The sequence below is a fragment of the Rhinoderma darwinii genome, chromosome 8 (genome assembly GCF_050947455.1).
Source record: "Rhinoderma darwinii isolate aRhiDar2 chromosome 8, aRhiDar2.hap1, whole genome shotgun sequence".
Classification (NCBI taxonomy): Eukaryota; Metazoa; Chordata; class Amphibia; order Anura; family Rhinodermatidae; genus Rhinoderma; species Rhinoderma darwinii.
The window spans coordinates 6,471,239-6,490,872 of NC_134694.1; the positions used below are offsets into that span (position 1 = coordinate 6,471,239).

Genomic DNA, 19,634 nt, shown 5'->3' on the forward strand with positions numbered 1-19,634 from the left:
AGTATTCTTATAGTAATGTAGTATTGTTATAGTAATGTAGTATTCTTATAGTAATGTAGTATTATTATAGTAATGTAGTATTGTTATAGTAATGTAGTATTGTTATAGTAATGTAGTATTATTGTAGTAATGTAGTATTGTTATAGTAATATAGTATTCTTATAGTAATGTAGTATTATTATAGTAATGTAGTATTGTTATAGTAATGTAGTATTATTGTAGTAATATAGTATTGTTATAGTAATATAGTATTGTTATAGTAATGTAGTATTATTGTAGTAATGTAGTATTGTTATAGTAATATAGTATTGTTATAGTAATATAGTATTGTTATAGTAATGTAGTATTATTGTAGTAATGTAGTATTGTTATAGTAATATAGTATTCTTATAGTAATGTAGTATTCTTATAGTAATATAGTATTGTTATAGTAATATAGTATTGTTATAGTAATGTAGTATTATTGTAGTAATGTAGTATTGTTATAGTAATATAGTATTGTTATAGTAATATAGTATTGTTATAGTAATGTAGTATTATTGTAGTAATGTAGTATTGTTATAGTAATATAGTATTCTTATAGTAATGTAGTATTCTTATAGTAATATAGTATTGTTATAGTAATGTAGTATTGTTATAGTAATGTAGTATTATTGTAGTAATATAGTATTGTTATAGTAATATAGTATTTTTTATAGTAATGTAGTATTGTTATAGTAATGTAGTATTATTATAGTGATGTAGTATTATTATAGTGATGTAGTATTATTATAGTAATGTAGTATTATTATAGTGATGTAGTATTGTTATAGTAATATAGTATTGTTATAGTAATATAGTATTGTTATAGTAATGTAGTATTATTGTAGTAATGTAGTATTGTTATAGTAATATAGTATTCTTATAGTAATGTAGTATTCTTATAGTAATATAGTATTGTTATAGTAATGTAGTATTGTTATAGTAATGTAGTATTATTGTAGTAATATAGTATTGTTATAGTAATATAGTATTTTTATAGTAATGTAGTATTGTTATAGTAATGTAGTATTATTATAGTGATGTAGTATTATTATAGTGATGTAGTATTATTGTAGTAATATAGTATTGTTATAGTAATATAGTATTTTTATAGTAATGTAGTATTGTTATAGTAATGTAGTATTATTATAGTAATATAGTATTGTTATAGTAATGTAGTATTCTTATAGTAATATAGTATTGTTATAGTAATGTAGTATTGTTATAGTAATGTAGTATTATTGTAGTAATGTAGTATTGTTATAGTAATATAGTATTCTTATAGTAATGTAGTATTCTTATAGTAATATAGTATTGTTATAGTAATGTAGTATTATTATAGTAATGTAGTATTGTTATAGTAATGTAGTATTGTTATAGTAATGTAGTATTATTGTAGTAATGTAGTATTGTTATAGTAATATAGTATTCTTATAGTAATGTAGTATTGTTATAGTAATATAGTATTGTTATAGTAATGTAGTATTATTGTAGTAATGTAGTATTGTTATAGTAATATAGTATTCTTATAGTAATGTAGTATTCTTATAGTAATATAGTATTGTTATAGTAATGTAGTATTATTATAGTAATGTAGTATTGTTATAGTAATGTAGTATTGTTATAGTAATGTAGTATTATTGTAGTAATGTAGTATTGTTATAGTAATATAGTATTCTTATAGTAATGTAGTATTATTATAGTAATGTAGTATTGTTATAGTAATGTAGTATTATTGTAGTAATGTAGTATTGTTATAGTAATATAGTATTGTTATAGTAATATAGTATTGTTATAGTAATGTAGTATTATTGTAGTAATGTAGTATTGTTATAGTAATATAGTATTCTTATAGTAATATAGTATTGTTATAGTAATATAGTATTTTTATAGTAATGTAGTATTATTATAGTGATGTAGTATTGTTATAGTAATATAGTATTTTTATAGTAATGTAGTATTACTATAGTAATGTAGCATTATTATAGTAATGTAGTATTGTTATAGTAATGTAGTATTATTATAGTGATATAGTATTGTTATAGTAATATAGTATTTTTATAGTAATGTAGTATTATTATAGTGATGTAGTATTGTTATAGTAATGTAGTATTGTTATAGTAATAAGTATTGTTATAGTAATATAGTATTGTTATAGTAATGTAGTATTGTTATAGTAATGTAGTATTATTATAGTAATGTAGTATTGTTATAGTAATGTAGTATTATTATAGTAATGTAGCATTATTATAGTAATGTAGTATTGTTATAGTAATGTAGTATTATTATAGTAATGTAGTATTATAGTAATGTAGTATTATTACAGTAATGTAGTATTATAGTAATGTAGTATTATTATAGTAATGTAGTATTATTATAGTAATATAGTATTGTTATAGTAATGTAGTATTATTATAGTAATGTAGTATTGTTATAGTAATGTAGTATTGTTATAGTAATGTAGTATTATTATAGTAATGTAGTATTATAGTAATGTAGTATTATTATAGTAATGTAGTATTATAGTAATGTAGTATTATTATAGTAATGTAGTATTATTATAGTAATATAGTATTGTTATAGTAATATAGTATTGTTATAGTAATGTAGTATTGTTATAGTAATGTAGTATTATTATAGTAATGTAGTATTGTTATAGTAATGTAGTATTATTGTAGTAATGTAGTATTATTATAGTAATGTAGTATTGTTATAGTAATGTAGTATTATTATAGTAATGTAGCATTATTATAGTAATGTAGTATTGTTATAGTAATGTAGCATTATTATAGTAATGTAGTATTGTTATAGTAATGTAGTATTATTATAGTAATGTAGTATTATTATAGTAATATAGTATTTTTATAGTAATGTAGTATTATAGTAATGTAGTATTATTATAGTAATGTAGTATTATTATAGTAATGTAGTATTATTATAGTAATATAGTATTGTTATAGTAATGTAGTATTATTATAGTAATGTAGTATTGTTATAGTAATGTAGTATTGTTATAGTAATGTAGTATTATTATAGTAATGTAGTATTATAGTAATGTAGTATTATTATAGTAATGTAGTATTATAGTAATGTAGTATTATTATAGTAATGTAGTATTATTATAGTAATATAGTATTGTTATAGTAATGTAGTATTATTATAGTAATGTAGTATTGTTATAGTAATGTAGTATTGTTAAAGTAGTTCAAATAACTAATTGATTAATTTTGTATTATATCAAATTTGAAAGTAATGCGGCCCGTCAACTTCACATTTTTTCTATATGTGGCCCACTTACCCGGACGAGTTTGAGACCCCTGATCTAAGGTGTATGGCCACCTTTAGGCCCCATGCACACAAACGTATTTTTGCGGCCGCAGTTCACCCGCAAATCTGCGGGTGAATTGCGGCCCCATTCCTTTGAATGGGCCCATGCACACGACCGTGGTTCCCACGGTCCGTGCATTGCCCAGGAACCTGGACCGCAAAAAGAACGGACACGTCTTATTACGGCCGCATCTTGCGGTCCAGACTCGTTGAAATTAATGCACACAGCAATGTGCACGGCCCGTGATTTGTGGGCGGCCGCGGGTAACACACCGCGGCCGTCTGAGCCACAAGTCACAGCCTGTGCACACCACTACAGTCATGTGCATGAGGCCTTAGTCTGGCGTAAGATACACGAGCCTTAGTAAATGTGGGCCATTAGTTCTAAAACTTTATTATATATTTATTTCGGTAGTTAGTGCAACTATATTTTTTTACGTTTTAAAGGGTAAATAAACTTTTCATAGTGACATGTCAGAAGTTTTGATCGGTGGGGGTCCGATCTCTGAGACATCCACAGATGATCAGCTGAGTATTTCTAATGTGAGATGCAAACATTGAGGCATTTTCATTTTTACAGTAACCACATCTGGATGAGTATTAAAAGAGCACTCCTGGCAAAAAGTATGCGCTGTAATATCTAGCGCAGGCCCTGATGGGGGAAGGGGCATGATGCAGGGTTTCAACGAACACCCAAGATAATCCCTGCGTCATGCACTACCGCCTCAGCCCCTGCACGAGTCACACAGCACAGTGAATACGTATTGCTCGGAGTGTTCCTTTAAAGGGGTTGTCCAGAATTATCATTGCTGCTCTCTTCCACAGACAGTGCCACACCTGTCCGCAGGTTGTGTCTGGTATTGCAGCTCAACTCTATGGAAGTGTATGGGGCTGAGCTGCAATATCACACACTACAGGTATGGCACTGTTTTTGGTAAAAAGGCAGCCATGTTTTTCTAATCCTGTACAGCAACTTCTATTCTTGTGACTTTTTTCACCCCACGACTTACTTCACCTTCTTATAGAAAGTGATGTTTCGGCACGTGTCAGCTGTATCGCATGACTCCTATGGACAGCAATTTAATCGCAACACAAAAAGCCTGTGTGTAACTCCAGCTGCCAAGGTATAAATAACGGGTCATACAGGAGTGATGCTAATTTTGGAAAACATTAATTATCTTATTTTTATTTTGAATATAAATATTTTTGTTTGTATTCTAAAAAATGCAATGAATGTATCTCATGTGGAGGGCAGTACAAGAGAGGGAGAATGATTGAGAACTACATCTTCATACTGGGGGACATGGAGAATAATGTCTGGGTGCACGAGCGTGATATACGTGCGTGCTTTTCACGCGTGTCGTACGCACCTATATTAGTCTATGGGGCAGTGCAGACAGTCCGTGAGTTTTGCTCAGCGTGAGTCCGCTGAAAAAAACTCACGACATGTCCTATCTTAGTGCGCTGTTTGCGCATCACGCACCCAATGAAGTCAATGGGTGGGTGAAAATCACACATACCACACGGAAGCACTTCCGTGTGACGCGCGTGATTCGCGCAACAGCTGTCAAACTGTGAATGTAAACAGAAAAACACCACGTGCTTTTCTGTTTACAAACATCCAAACGGAGTGTCATAATGATGGCGGCTGCGCGAAAAGCACGCAGCCGCGCACCATATGATGCTGCCACACGGAGCGGTCAAGTGCCTTTTGCGCACGCAAAATGCCGCATTTTTTGCGTGCGCAAAACGCACACCCTCGTGTAAATAAGCCCTAAAATGCTGATCCCACTATGCATGGTACAGCAGACAGCTTTAGGGCTTGTCCACACACAATGGAATTGTTGCAGAAAATTTCTGCAGCAATCCCGTTGAGGCAGAAATGCACCATTTCCTGCGTTTTTACGGCAGTAAATGGTGTGGAAATTGCTGCGTTTTTTTACAATGTTGGGAGATGGTGACATCTCCTCTGAAAAGCATGTGGATGTGATTTGTTAAATCTCACCCACTTTGCTGGTACTGTACTCCGCTGCATTTTTTCCGTCTGAAATTCCGGACTGTAAAACAAGGCAATTCCGCAGCATGTGGATGAGCCCTTACAGTATATATATAGGGCTTTTTCTATCGCTGCATTTCCCACCTGTTTCAAATTGCAAACCAACAACAGACAGGACTAGCGTCAGATGGCTGCAGGAAAGCCTTATTAAAAAATGGGAAGTAGTTTCTGCAGGTTCACATGGAGCTGTAACCTTTGTGGTGTAAGTACCAGAAACTTCATGTGTCAAAGTACTGGAAATAGTTTCGTAATAATGCACTAAATTCGAGCGAGACTGAGATCAAATTGCTTTGTGCTTACATTACAATGAATTTTTAGAGAGTTGTGAATATAAAACCTAAAACTTTCACAACAGAAGAATCATTACTTTGTGACAATATTAGTTTTTGAATTTTAACATCAGGGTTGTCAAAGCCCCGCCCATGTTCCTAGCATCACTGAAGATTGATATGATCTTGATTATAAAGGATTGGTGGCATAAATAACTAAGTCCATGAGTTTTTCTATTCTGTCCAGTTGTTATAAAATCTAAACAGCCACTCCTGGCTATATCTGTTTCTGGGAAAGCTGTATGGCCACCATTACAGCTACTGCAGGGTAGGGATCATTGCCTGACTGAGCTACATAACTAGGCAGATTTACCTTTCTGGAAAACCTATGTAACATTCCCTGTGCCCAACTTTCCCAAAAAACACAAATAAAAAACATATAAAGGTGACTTTGTTATAATTCACAATGATTTACGTTGGGCTCTTACCTTGTTAGGTGACGGCTGATATATATTTCTGGTACCCACTAAACTGAGTATAAGAGCAATGATCCCAGACACAATGGAGATGCAGATCAGACATCCTACCGCCAAACCCTTACGGTTTCTGCACATGACCGCATCGACCTGCAAAACAGAAAACGTGATCGCAGAACCTACAGTATGAGAGCACTGCCAAACAGCATAATAAATTAAAGACTATGTACACCTTCGACATATTTTTTTAAATAAATGTCTATTAGGTCATATTCACACTTACGAGTGCAAACTCAGACGTGAAAAACTGATGCTTTTTGACGTCCGAGTTGCACCCTCGCGGGTCCCGTTTTCTCCGATCCCTCATAGATTTGAGTCTGTCGAGGGATCCGTGAAAACGGAAGAAAATAGGACATGTTTTATTTTTCAACCGACCCTTCACACGGTCCGTTGAAACAACGGCCGTTTGAACAGCCCCATTGAAATACATGCGTCCGTGTGACGGTCGTTGTTTTGTTTCACAACATTTGTCCACAACATTGGAACGGAACACTCACGTGAATACAAAACAAGCCAATATCGAGACCAGAACAATACATCATAAACAAAAAGCAAGAACTTTGGCGGAGATGCTTCTCGCCGCCACATCCTATATAAAGCTGTTGGGGAAGGTAGTAACGGGATACAGAAAGAAATATATTTAGGGTCGAGTCGACTACGGTATTCATCCCGTCAAAACGACGGAACGCTTGCACAACGGAGACAAACTGAAACCATTGGCACCGGATCCGTCACATCGATGGTGATGTAGACGGAAACCTCTGGTTTCAGTTTGTGTCAGTCAAGGCTCCGTTCCGTCAGAAAGCTCCAATGGAACGTCGGAACGGAGCCCTGACGCAGATGTGAACGAAGCCTAATCCAGCCATCCCATGTTCGGAGGAATCTTTGCCTACTATTTTGTTCCCACCCACATAATTCCTCAAACCAAAACATTTGATGAACTTTTTCTCGCCAATGCTGTATCGGGGGGGGGGGGGGGGGGGTTCAAGGTCTCTCCAATGTAGTGGGATAAGTAATGTAGCCGCTTACAGCATCCAAGTAATCAGTTTTTTGGGGGTTTGAAATCCAGGGAAGGGGCCCAGAGGAGAATAGTTTCAGGGTTGAGAGACAGAAGTCGGCCGTTGTTTTAACGGCCATCACACGGACGTATACTACGGTCATCTGAATTCAGCCTTAGTGCGATTGGTGCATCTTTATAAATACTTTTTAATAAAAGTAATAGACATTTTTGAGATACAGCTGCTTACTATCCTGTATACAGAGCAGCTGTATCTAGTGCTGAAACCTGAATCCGTCAGATACGCGGGACTGACGGATTTAGTGTCAGCGGGTCCTGCATGTCTCTGACACGCAAGATCGAGCTGTTACCGATCACATCCCAACAGTTAAGGACAATAAGAATAAAAAATAATACAAAAGAGACCATTATGGGTAAGTTGCCTGTGCCATCCAGAGTTTATAAGGAGTGACTTTGGGATCCTCCAGTGCTGAGAGCTGGGCTGCTTTAATGGCTCCGATTAATTATTAAATATATCCTAAAAGGGCACATCACAAAATACAGATAACACCGGTGACGGTGAGTCAGTGACAACCTAAACTCTTCTCCAACCCAAAAGAGTTCAGTTCCTAGAAGCCAGGAGGCCTTGGTATAATGCCAAAGAAAGAGGGGTGAGTGGAAAGGGAACGTACCTGTCCTTGTTAGTGTCAGCTACAGTCCGGAGAGATCTCCCTACCTCTCCTCTTCCCACGGGTCAAGGTGCAATGTGTAGAGTCATTGTGTGTGTGATGCAGCAGCAGGTTCACTACCTCTCCCTCTAAGCAGGTATCCAATCACCTGCAGTAGGTCTGGTGCCAACATTTTTTAACCTGGCACAAAGTTTCAAAACATTGACTTGCCAAGTGAAGCTGTTAGACACAATTATAATCTCATTTTACATTATACCATGTGCCAAGGTTATTGATTTACTTTGCAGAATGTTGACGTTACAGAAGCTCAGGGCACAGAAAAGGGAAAAAAACAAAACAAAAACAGATTTAGATACACCAGCTCATCAGACAGTATCACACATGATAGGCTTAGATACCTCGGCCCGGCAGACCGTATCACACCTGATAGGCTTAGATACACTGCTTTAGCACACAGTTTTAAATATGATAAACTAAGATACACCAGCTCAGTAGACCGTATCACACACGATAGGCTTAGATACTCTGGCTCAGCAAGTAGTATCACACAATAGACCTTAAAAAACAGTTCAGCAAACTATTTAACACATGATAGGATTAGATACAGCAGCTCAGCAGACAGTATCACATGTGATAGGCTTAGATGCACTGCCTCGGAAAACAGTGTAACACATTATAGGCTTAGATACATCATCTCAGCGGTGGCTGCTGGCAGACAGAATGTGATCATTTATGACTGCATGAAGCGGAGCAGGGCATTTAGAGCCATGTAACAGACACAACGGATCTCTGAACCCTATGAGGATATATTATAACATTTATCAGTCCAGAATTTTGGACCTGAAAAATAAATGATGTGCAACTTAATGATTTTTCTTTACCTTAAAATGTAATATATTTAGATTCCATCCTTTTCCTCCAGAAATTCTTTGGATGTGGGAATAGGAGACCTATGCCACTCAGAGAGCTGCTCAACGTCCCTAAACCACCAAGGTTAGGATCATAGTATCATACACTGTGCTGACCCTATTGATAGCACTGAATGAGTACAGATGGAGTACACCCTAGGGACATGATATCTACCTCTTGGAATTAAATGGGGGAGGATCCTATGTCCGAGCTCGGACAGCGCACGGATCCTCGTGGCGGCACACGATGAAGATCAAAGCAGAAAAAGAGAAACTTGATCCAGCGCTGAGTTTAAAAGGAAATAATATTCCACTTTATTCCAAATGTTTTAAAAAGTCCATATACAAAGGGGTGGATGCATCAGATAGCAGGCCTACGCGTTTCAGACAAATCGCTTGTCCTTACTCATGGCGTGTTGCCATGGAATATTACTTCCTTTTAAACCCAGCGCTGGATCAAGTTTCTCTTTTTCTGCTCTTACTCTTGGAATACATGAACCACAAGTTGAGAACCTAGGACATTCACCATATGTGGCTACTGCATGTATGTATAACCAAGACATGTATATAAAGAAAAAGGAAACGGCGCTGGTTCACACCATCCCATCCTCCTTTCTTTGTGAGGAGGTGCCCTGTGCTTGTTCACACTACCCTCCTTTTTGGCCCTTGTAGAAGAGAATAGTAAGACCCTCTAGCTGGTTTGCCCCTCCCTAGTTTACGAACATTGTGGTTTCTATAGAGATGAGGAGTCTTGCACAGGTTTACATTACCTATAATAAATTTTTTTAAAAAGGGCCAAGCACACCTAAATCTGGGTCCTATAGTAGCTACATGGTCATCCTCTATGATAAATTCACCATTGACTCCATAACGTCACCTGTAAAATGCATTTAAACCAGGGGTGGGGAACCTTTTTTCCTGCATAGGGCCATTTGGATATTTATAACATCATTCGCGGGCCGTATAAAATGATCAACTTAAAAATTTGCCTTTGGGACCCGCAGCCATCTCTAGAACGGGGCCCCCTAAACACCGTTCTACCTCTCTGTGTTCCTGCTGATTTCCGACCAGGAAGAAGAAAACAGCGTAGCTCGCCGGTCTGAGTGAGGCCGGACCGGACCAGATGATCATGCGGGCCGGACGTTCCCCACCCCTGATTTAAGCAATCACATAAAAGTGAACACAAAAGTCCAGCTTCACTTTAATTCTAATGACATTTTTTCATGATCACCCAGCAGTATGAAGAACTCTGCCCAGATAAAAAGGTGGTCAATTTTTGGATAAATATAATAAATATATGTCTGAATAAAGAAAGAAGAGAGGGACAGGAGTATATGTGGGGAGATCTAGGATGAGCAGATGGGAGGTAGAAGTCTGTACTAGTGTATTATACACAGACAACCATATTATTAGGCTGGCAAGGTTGGTATTCTTGTGTTATTGTAAACTTGGCAGTAAGGGATTAAGTAGTTTAATTTCTACCTCTCCCCGTGTAGAGAGCACAGACAATGGCAGAATTGTCACAACTTTATTATGGTGCAAACAAAATTACTACGTCTCCTATTACATTTCACCCAGATCATCTGCTGCAGAAACTTTATGCCCTGCTACAGACTGACTCATTATCTTGTGTTGATTTTATGGCACAAACAGGTTATTATTAGAGACCCTGTCCTCTTCTACGTGAAATCATGTAAGGTAAGGTCACTAGACAAACTGGCAATAAGTACAGACCACCTTTAAGATGCCCATAGACATTAGACGTTTGCCAAAGGACCCACTAGCAGTGCAAAGGTCCTATTACACTGGCCGATTTTGATCATTTTAGCTCGTTGATCGGCGCTCGTTTGCTCCTGTCACAAGGAGCTTTGTATGGGGACGAGCGATACATTATCATGTCGGCAGCGCGTCTCCATGTTTTCACAGTGTGCTGCTGACAACGATAATATTTTACTTTTTGAAAACCATGAACGAGTGTTTGCCTGATAATTCCCCAGTGTAAAACCCCATTCATTTTGATGGTACTGCCAGATCCCCATCATATTTTTGGGACACAATAAATCAAATAAGTTGCATTTCTCCTGTTTGGTTTTTAGTATTTACTCAAGATAAGCAACACAAAGGTATCTGGAAGCCGCTTATCTCTCTTGACCTTCATGGAGTTAGCATGCACTTTTGGCCATGCTGAGCTTGCATATTAATGGGGGAATCCAATATCAAAATCGATCCTTCAACGTTTCAAGCTTGTTTATGGCAGGGTGTATACATCAATGACATTATCAGGTTACAAATGGCAGAACAGTGGAGGGAATTTGTGTCTGTATGCTGTATTGTTGCAATGCAAATTTCCGCTATATTGTATGAATGCTGGGAATTGCAGTGCCACCTACTGGCACTTTATTATTATTACAGATTTCGTCTCAAAACTTTTGAGAAATGATAAAACGAACTATGATTAATAAGTTGTTCAAGTCCCATGTATTTGAGCTTTTATTGGGAAAAAATACTGTAGTAGAGACTAACTACTTTTAAAGCCTTGGCTGTCCAGTATAAATGGTGTTGTATGTCGTATGTTGTCGCACCGAGCCCAAAGGTTCCTATGCCACATAAGGGTGCAGTCACACGCGGCAGATTTTGTTGCGGAAATTTCTGCAACAGGTACATGCATTTCTGCAGGATCTGCTTAGAAGAATTTCTGCAACAAAATCTGCCGCGTGTGACTGCACCCTAGGAAGACACTAGTATTATAAATGGCACAAGTTAATTGAGGCGCCAGTTACAGATTTTGCATTGGGGCCCAGGAGCTTTAGGGCACGGCCAGACGTGGCGGATTTCCTCCGCAGCTGTCCGCATCAATGCCGCACAGAATCTGCGTTGCAGATTCTGCGGCGGATCTGCCCAAAATGTGCAGTAAATTGATGCGGACTAGCTGCTGCGGACTGCGGGAAAAGTGCTTCCCTTCTCTCTATTCAGTGCAGGATAGAGAGAAGGGCCAGCACTTTCCCTAGTGAAAATAAACGGATTTCATACTTACCGGCCGTTGTCTTGGTGACGCGTCCCTCTTTCGGCATCCAGCCCGACCTCCCTGGATGACGTGGCAGTCCATGTGACCGCTGCAGCCTGTGATTGGCTGCAGCCGTCACTTAGACAGAAACGTCATCCTGGGAAGCCGGACTGGAGACAGAAGCAGGGAGTTCTCGGTAAGTATGAACTTCTATTTTTTTTACAGGTTGCTGTATATTGGGATCGGTAGTCACTGTCCAGGGTGCAGAAACAGTTACTGCCGATCGCTTAACTCTTTCAGCACCCTGGACAGTGACTATTTACTGACGTCTCCTAGCAACGCTCCCGCAATTACGGGAGCCCCATTGACTTCCTCAGTCTGGCTGTAGACCTAGAAATACATAGGTCCAGCCAGAATGAAGAAATGTCATGTCAAAAAACCAAGACGCATCCGCAGCGCACATAACATGTGCATGACAGCTGCGGACTTCATTGCGGAACTTAGAATCTCCATTGAAGTCAATGGAGAAATTCCGCCATGAGTCCGCAACCAGTCCGCCACTGGTCCGCAACTGACAGAGCATGCTGCGGACACCAAATTCCGCTCCGCAGCCTATGCTCCGCAGCGGAATTTTACGCATCGTCTAAACGAACACTTCTAAATAGAAGTGGAAGTCAATGCAGAAACGGCTCCACTGCGGATTAACGCTGCGGAGTGTCCGCAGCGGAATTCAAGTGAAATTCCGCCACGTGTGAACCCAGCCTTAGGCTGGATTCACACGACCATGTTACGACCGTAATGGACGGAACGTATTTCGGCCGCTAATCCCAGACCGAACACAGTGCAGGTAGCCGGGCTCCTAGCATCATAGTTATGGGATTAGTGGCCGAAATACGTTCCGTCCATTACGGACGTAACATGGTCGTGTGAATCCAGCCTTAAGCTACGCCTCTGAGCGTTTGCATGGGTATCAATGAGTAAGGTCTTGAGATGCTGGTATGGGTTGGTCTCTACCAAGGACTGGATTAATTTTGCAGGTTGCACAGAAGTTTAGTCTATCCATTTTTTCTAAGAGATAAACCCACATTACTTTTCATGACCCATTCACTTTTTTAGATTTTCAGAAATTGGCTTGTTTGGATAACAATGTGGGGGCCGAGAAAATCTATGACCATTGCAATGACTTTGAACTCAATGGGAATCTATTAGTATTTACATACAAAGTTCTTAGGCCCCATGCACACGACAGTATTTTGATCTATCCCGAAATACTGACCGTAAATACGGTCCGTATTGCATCCGTATATATGGATCCTTACAAAAAAGAGGGAGGTTGCAAATGATGTCATCAACATGCTGCCTAGCAATGCTTCCGTAAATACTGATGGTTTACGGATGCACATCAGTAGCCGTCCGTATTTACAGAAGCTCCCATAGGCTTCTATGGGAGAGTCTGTGCCATAATTACTGACAAGAATAGGACGGGTTCTATGATTTTTTTCAGCACGGACACCCATCAGTAAAAATACTGAAAGATGTCCGTGGGCAATAGAAATTAATGGGTCCGTAATTACTGATGAAAAATACTGTCGTGTACATGGGGCTCTGTCACCAGTTTATAAGTGCCCTATCTCCTACCTAATCTGAAAGGCGCTGTAATGTAGATAATTTTTTTTTTTTTTTTTTTATTTTATGTTAATTTATTCTAAATGCCCAACTGGGCGCATTTTTACTTTTGACCAAGTGGGCATTGTAAAGACAAGTGTGTGATGCTGAGCAATCAGCGTCATACACTTCTCTTTATTCATGTCCAGCTGTACTCACAGCACATCGTGATCTCGCGAGATCACGCTGTGCTTTCACTTACTCCCACAGTAACTTTACCGGAGTGTCGGGAGAATGAAAAGTCATGGCCTCCTGGCTGGAGGCGATGTCTTTTCATTCTCCCGACACTCCGGTAAAGTTACTTTGGGAGTGACAGCACAGCGTGATCTCGCGAGATACACTTCTTACTCATACACTTCTCTTTACAACGCCCACTTGGTCAAAAGTAAAAAATGCCCAGTTGGGCATTTAGAACAAATTAGCATAAAACTAAAAATCATCATAACTTGGTCAATAATAAAAGTTTTTAATTTTTTTTTAAAACATCTACATTACAGCGCCTTTCAGATTAGGTAGGAGATAGGGCACTTAGAAACTGGTGACAGAGCCTCTTTAAGGAGGGGCAGTGCTGAAGGAATCCCTTCTACCAGGTGAACATGTACTGTACTTATAGGGCAAATGAAAAGGTATATATATATATATATATATATATATATATATATATATAAAATCCCCAAAAAATGTAAATTAAGAGGCAGCACATTAACAAGGGTTCCTAGCCTCAACCTAGGAGGCCTGCACCCACTGCTGTTGCTGTGCTGCTTTATTCCTTTTCTCATTATATATATATATATATATATATATATATATATATATATAAACCTGTCATGATTTAATTCCAGAAACTCTACTGTTCCAGCAGTAAGCTATCTTGGATACTGGACAGCTCCTTTTCCAGTATCAGCAAGGTCTGATAATTAGCAATCTTATATCAGGTCTTTCTAGCCGTACCCTCTGACCTTGTATACAGCATAAACCTTACCCTTGCACTTCTTAATTGCCAGATTATTGAACAGTTTATTGCTGCTTGCCGCATTACTTTACAAACTGCTGCTGCTTATTTGTGTACTGAACTTGGTTTTCTTCTGACCACATCTCTTCCTTACACTACAAACTGTTGCTGCTTATTTGTATACTGAACTCAGTTTGCTTCTAACCACGTCTCTGCCTTACACTACAAACTACTTGAAAATTTGGCTAGGTTAGCCAAATTTTTAATTTAACATAATTAAAGTGATTTTAGCAATCCTAATACAGGCGGTATTTATCTTTACTACTCTTGCTTAATAGCACCCTCCTTCTAGATTGTTTCAGCTGCTGGACTCTGAACCTGCTTCCAGACCTTGACACCCCTTTAAGCAGAGAATGGAAGAAATTCAATTTCTTCTCCCATAAAACTGGTTCCATCTTATTCCCAGGACAGTCTGCACTTGCGTTAAATGTTTACAAGAGCCGTAAAATAAAACTGAAAAGTTACACAACACATTGAAAATAATGAGATCTTATACCACTTGACCTCTGATCGAGGAACTGTCTATAAAGTGATTCAGAAGGATATCAATGTCGTAATATAGACTCAAGGACTGATGACAAAAGCCAGGCCTGTTTTACAGGTGTCAGAGTCTGAGCCAGATTACGAACGAATGAGAAATACTTCTTAGGGTATGTTCACACGAGGGCGTCCGTAACAGCTGAAATTACGGGGATGTTTCAGCCTGAAAACATCCCCGTAATTTCAGCCGTAACGGCATGTGCAGGCGCTTGAACGCCGTGTCAATTACGGACGTAATTGGCGCTGCTATTCATTGGAGTCAATGAATAACGGCTCCAATTACGGGCAAAGAAGTGACATGTCACTTCTTTGACGCGGGCGTCTATTTACGCGCCGTCTTTTGACAGCGGCGCGTAAATTACGCCTCGTGTGAACAGACAAAGGTCTGCCCATTGCTTTCAATGGGCAGATGTTTGTCAGCGCTATTGAGGCGCTATTTTCGGACGTAATTCGGGGCAAAAACGCCCGAATTACGTCCGTAAATAGGCCATGTGAACATACCCTTAGCCCGAATATCCAGGAAAATGGCAATTTACTAAGCAAACCTAAAGTGACACAAAAGCTTATTGGCTGTCTATTGTTCCCTGTTATCAGCAGTTTTAAGCTGGCAGGTTGCTGTTTGTAGTGATGTTCAATAGGATGAGAGACAAAAAGTGCAGAAAACAACCTGCCATCCATGATCAGTACTTTATGTCACAACACTCCAGATATAAGATGACAACGTTAGCTTAAGCAGGATTTTATTATAAACATGTTGCGGTTTCTTTTAAATATTATTGATGTGGATTTCTTATGTGACTGAAATATTACAGTTTTCACATTGGCCACTGGGGCGCAAACAGTTTTCTGCAGATCACTTTAAACTTTACTGAGTAGATTGGGATAGAGTCACCGGAGTCATCTCATTATCATTAGAGGATAGCTGACATTATACTGCTGGAGCCATGCTAAGGCAGAATAGCAACCCTTTACACACAGATAATACTCCGTATACAGCTCTCTCGTCATTCCCTGGTCTCTATGGATTGACTTACCTTCATTGCAGCTGCCATATAGCACACACTTGTTGCACTGTCTATCTGTACAGACAATTCAGGATGGATGTGTATGCCTGCAATGGATATGAAATAGCTACAACATTATGAAAAAATAATAAACACAATATTTCTCTTCTACTTACATTTCATTAATTCAACTAAATTTGCACTATGATCATAGGTGATACATTTGTTTTTGTCTATCAGTCTCAAATGAAAAACATCTTAGAAGCAGTGATATAAGTACAAAAGAGGGAGTAGTTTTTTATTAGTGTACAACCTTAAAACAGTTCATTGTAAACATCTGCTTTCACTTGATAAGGACGGCCATCACTTGTACGTTCAAGTTAATTGGTAAACTAGCTAAAAAAAAAACCACATAAAAGTAACGTAAATTGTAATCTAGTGATCTAAAGCACGAACTGAAACACATAAAAAAACAATAAACAAACTGCACTTGCATGGAATTTTTTATCTTTATTTACAAGACACAAGAGAAAAAAAAAGAAAAACATTTTTTGGTTTCAAGAGTAAAATTTGCAAAACAAAAGACCCTATATATTATTTTTACGAAATGCTTTCTTAAAAAGGGTTTACCTTTTGGACAATCCCTATTCATGAACCCCTTCTGACATACTGGGGGTCTTCCTGGCAGGTGCCCCCACGTTCTTCTGTCAGAAAAGAGAAGATCGTAATGTCAGTGTTGACAGGGTACCCATTAACTCAATGGGAAACCTATAACCAAGAGAAGATTGTTATTCTGTCGAGCAGACAATACTACAATTTTCCTTTTACATTTAGGTCATGGGCAGATTTTAATGTGTAGGGCTTATACTTTAAAGTTGACAGTTACTCAAAGTGAATGTTCACCCTTTAACATCCTATTCTTTTAGGTCCAGAATCCTGTGCTGATTAATTTCTTAAATAGGTTGTGACGTATTAGAAAAACATGGCTGCATTCTTGCAAGAAACAGCGCCACCTTTCTCCTCAGGTTGGGTGAGGTATTGAAGCTCAGCACCATTCACTACAATGGAGCTAAGCTGTAATACTAGACACAACCCATGGACATGTGTGTGTTAGTTTTGGAAAATAGTTTTTCTAATCTTATACAACAACCCTTTTCATAGTTTATTTTTTAATTATTTTATTTGTGGGGGGGGGGGGGATCTCTAATTATACAGAGTTACGAATCCCCTACACAGATATGGGGGAAAGTTAACAATGTTCCTTGCCATTTTTCTGGCATAGCGATATCACAAATGGCTGAAGAGATGCTTTTCCCGCTATCGACACTTTTAAAAAAGTGGGTGGAGCTGAGCAGAACAGGCGAGTTGCCCCGCGACCTGACACATTTACTTTAATTTATGCCAGAAACGGTCATAAATTATAGCGTAAAACTATTCCAGCTCCTGGCTGGCGTATATTTCATTCAATGTCGCATGTACAGCCAAAGATGCAACAAATTTATGCCACTTAAATTTGTTGCATCTTACTCTAGCTTGTTTTTAATTAAGACTGGCGCAGTTTTACTATACCTCCCCCATAGAGTTAAATGATACAATTCTGGTTTGCCGCAGCCACCAATGGAGGGAGTTTATAATCCTACTGCATACTGTGTTACTATTGAGTTCAATGTATTCATGGTATACAGTAAGCTCATACGCGCCCTCTACTGGTGGCTGCAGGCAGCAAGAATTCTCTCTTTTAACTCTACGGCTATGCAAGGGATTTGGAGCTCTGTAACAGAAAAATGGAGCCTATACAGATATATTAAGAAATTAAAAAAAAATTGATGTTCAAAAGGTAAACTTTCACTTCAAGACAGGTTGGAAAACATGAGAAGGGGAAGGTTGGGCAAGCACTATGTCCTCCTGAAACAGAACGGAGGTCTAGTAAAAAGCCCAGCATCACGGCTATAGAGGCCGCTCGCCCCTACATATACCCCTGACACTAATTATTCATTTTAGTATTTGTTTCCTTCATTGGGGCTGTGCGTACATTTACTTCAACATCCATCTCTGCTTCTTATTTATTTCCAGGGTCTGTTTATGCTCAAAGATGAAGTTTCGGGAATGTGGAGCCTTGGAAAGACGTCAATCCATGTCATCTTCTTTGTCGTGATCCAAGAATCATTTCATGAGAGCCAAAAGTCTTGACGTTGACTGAGAACTGTTTGGGACCAACATAGCTCAGAGGAAAGTCATCTATCTCAGCCATACTCATAATATGTAAGTTTTTATATCCATGAGGATCCAACGAGAGAATAGAAAGGTTGGGTAGATGTCTTGTATCCATACAGGTGATGAGAGAGACATTTTGTAATGTGCAGTCCGTCCCCCCCCATTACCCAATTTGGCTACACCCAGCTTTCTTCCAACAGTTAGGCAGTCCATCCGATAGAGGGCGGAATCGATATCACGGCCATTTGATTTGATTTCACAACCTGTAGTTGTATATTTATTAGTCTACATAGAGTACTTTGGTATTTATGTTGTTTTATGTTTTTTATCCTTCATGTTCTACTAAGTGTATGAAAGATCTCAGCTATCGAAAATACAAATACAACATAACCAATCCAAGGGCCAGGCTGAAGACAATGAAGAAAATGGCAGCCACCCAGACACCGTAGCTCTGTATTTTCATGGTGGACGGGGCCTCAGATGGGATCATGTTGGTCAAGTTCAGCATGTAGCCCAATGTCCAGCCAATGTCGGTGTTTGCAGCCTGTAAAAGTGGAAAGTAGGAGATGAGGGACTTTAGTAAACCTGTCGGAATATGTGTGTTTTATAATTCAACCAGACAATAGGCCGTCCATTCGGCGGTAAATGGTGCCCGTATTCTGTAGGACAAAAATCTTTCTAAATAAAGCAATAATATTCAGCTGTAAAGTAGTAGTGCTGGGAAATCAACCACTTACTAAATTGACTCCTTTGTAAGGCTGGATTCACACGAGCATGTTCGGTCCGTAAAGGACGGAACGTATTCCGGCCGCAAGTCCCGGACCGAACACACTGCAGGGAGCCGGGCTCCTAGCATCATAGTTATGTACGACGCTAAGAGTCCCTGCCTCGCTGCGGGACAACTGTCCCGTACTGTAATCATGTTTTCAGTATGGGACAGTAGTTCCACGGAGAGGCAGGGACTCCTAGCGTCGTACAGAACTATGATGCTAGGAGCCCGGCTCCCTGTACTGTGTTCGGTCCGGGACTTGCAGCCGAAATACGTTCCGTCCTTTACGGACCGAACATGCTCGTGTGAATCCAGCCTAAGGCCTCATGCACACGACTGTAGTTTTTATCTGCAATTACGGATCCGTAATTGCGGATAAAATACTGACCCATTCATTTCTATCAGCCACGGACACCTCCCCGTATATTTATGGGTGTGTGTGTCCGGGCCGTAGAAAAGAGCCGCAAAAAAAGGACCGCTCCTCTACTTATTACTGTGAGCACGTTCCACAATTGCGGATGACACACCGCGGCCTATCCATGCAGTATTTACTGACTATAAATACTGCACGATTGTGTGCATTAGGCCTTACAGTAGACCGGTCATCTGCGTTTTTTTTTTTA

General features: G+C 38.7%; 1 protein-coding gene and 1 pseudogene across 2 annotated transcripts in view; both read right to left on the reverse strand.

The window, feature by feature from the left end:
- The window catches only part of LOC142659067 (ectonucleoside triphosphate diphosphohydrolase 8-like), a 46,280-nt gene extending 30,149 nt beyond the window's left edge, over positions 1 to 16,131 (reverse strand). The window contains exons 1-2 of one of the 2 annotated variants that reach the window (XM_075834788.1): positions 16,059 to 16,131; positions 6,162 to 6,299 (exon numbers count right to left, since the gene is read on the reverse strand). In XM_075834788.1, coding sequence (XP_075690903.1) covers positions 6,162 to 6,299; positions 16,059 to 16,076 — 156 coding nt within the window. In that variant the 5' untranslated portion in view covers positions 16,077 to 16,131. Of the gene's footprint in view, positions 1 to 6,161; positions 6,300 to 7,898; positions 8,987 to 16,058 lie in introns of those variants that run through there. The other variant, XM_075834789.1, reaches the window with a different exon arrangement.
- A 387-nt stretch (positions 16,132 to 16,518) lies between these two features.
- LOC142659069 (ectonucleoside triphosphate diphosphohydrolase 8-like) overlaps positions 16,519 to 19,634 on the reverse strand; it is a 30,544-nt pseudogene continuing 27,428 nt past the window's right edge.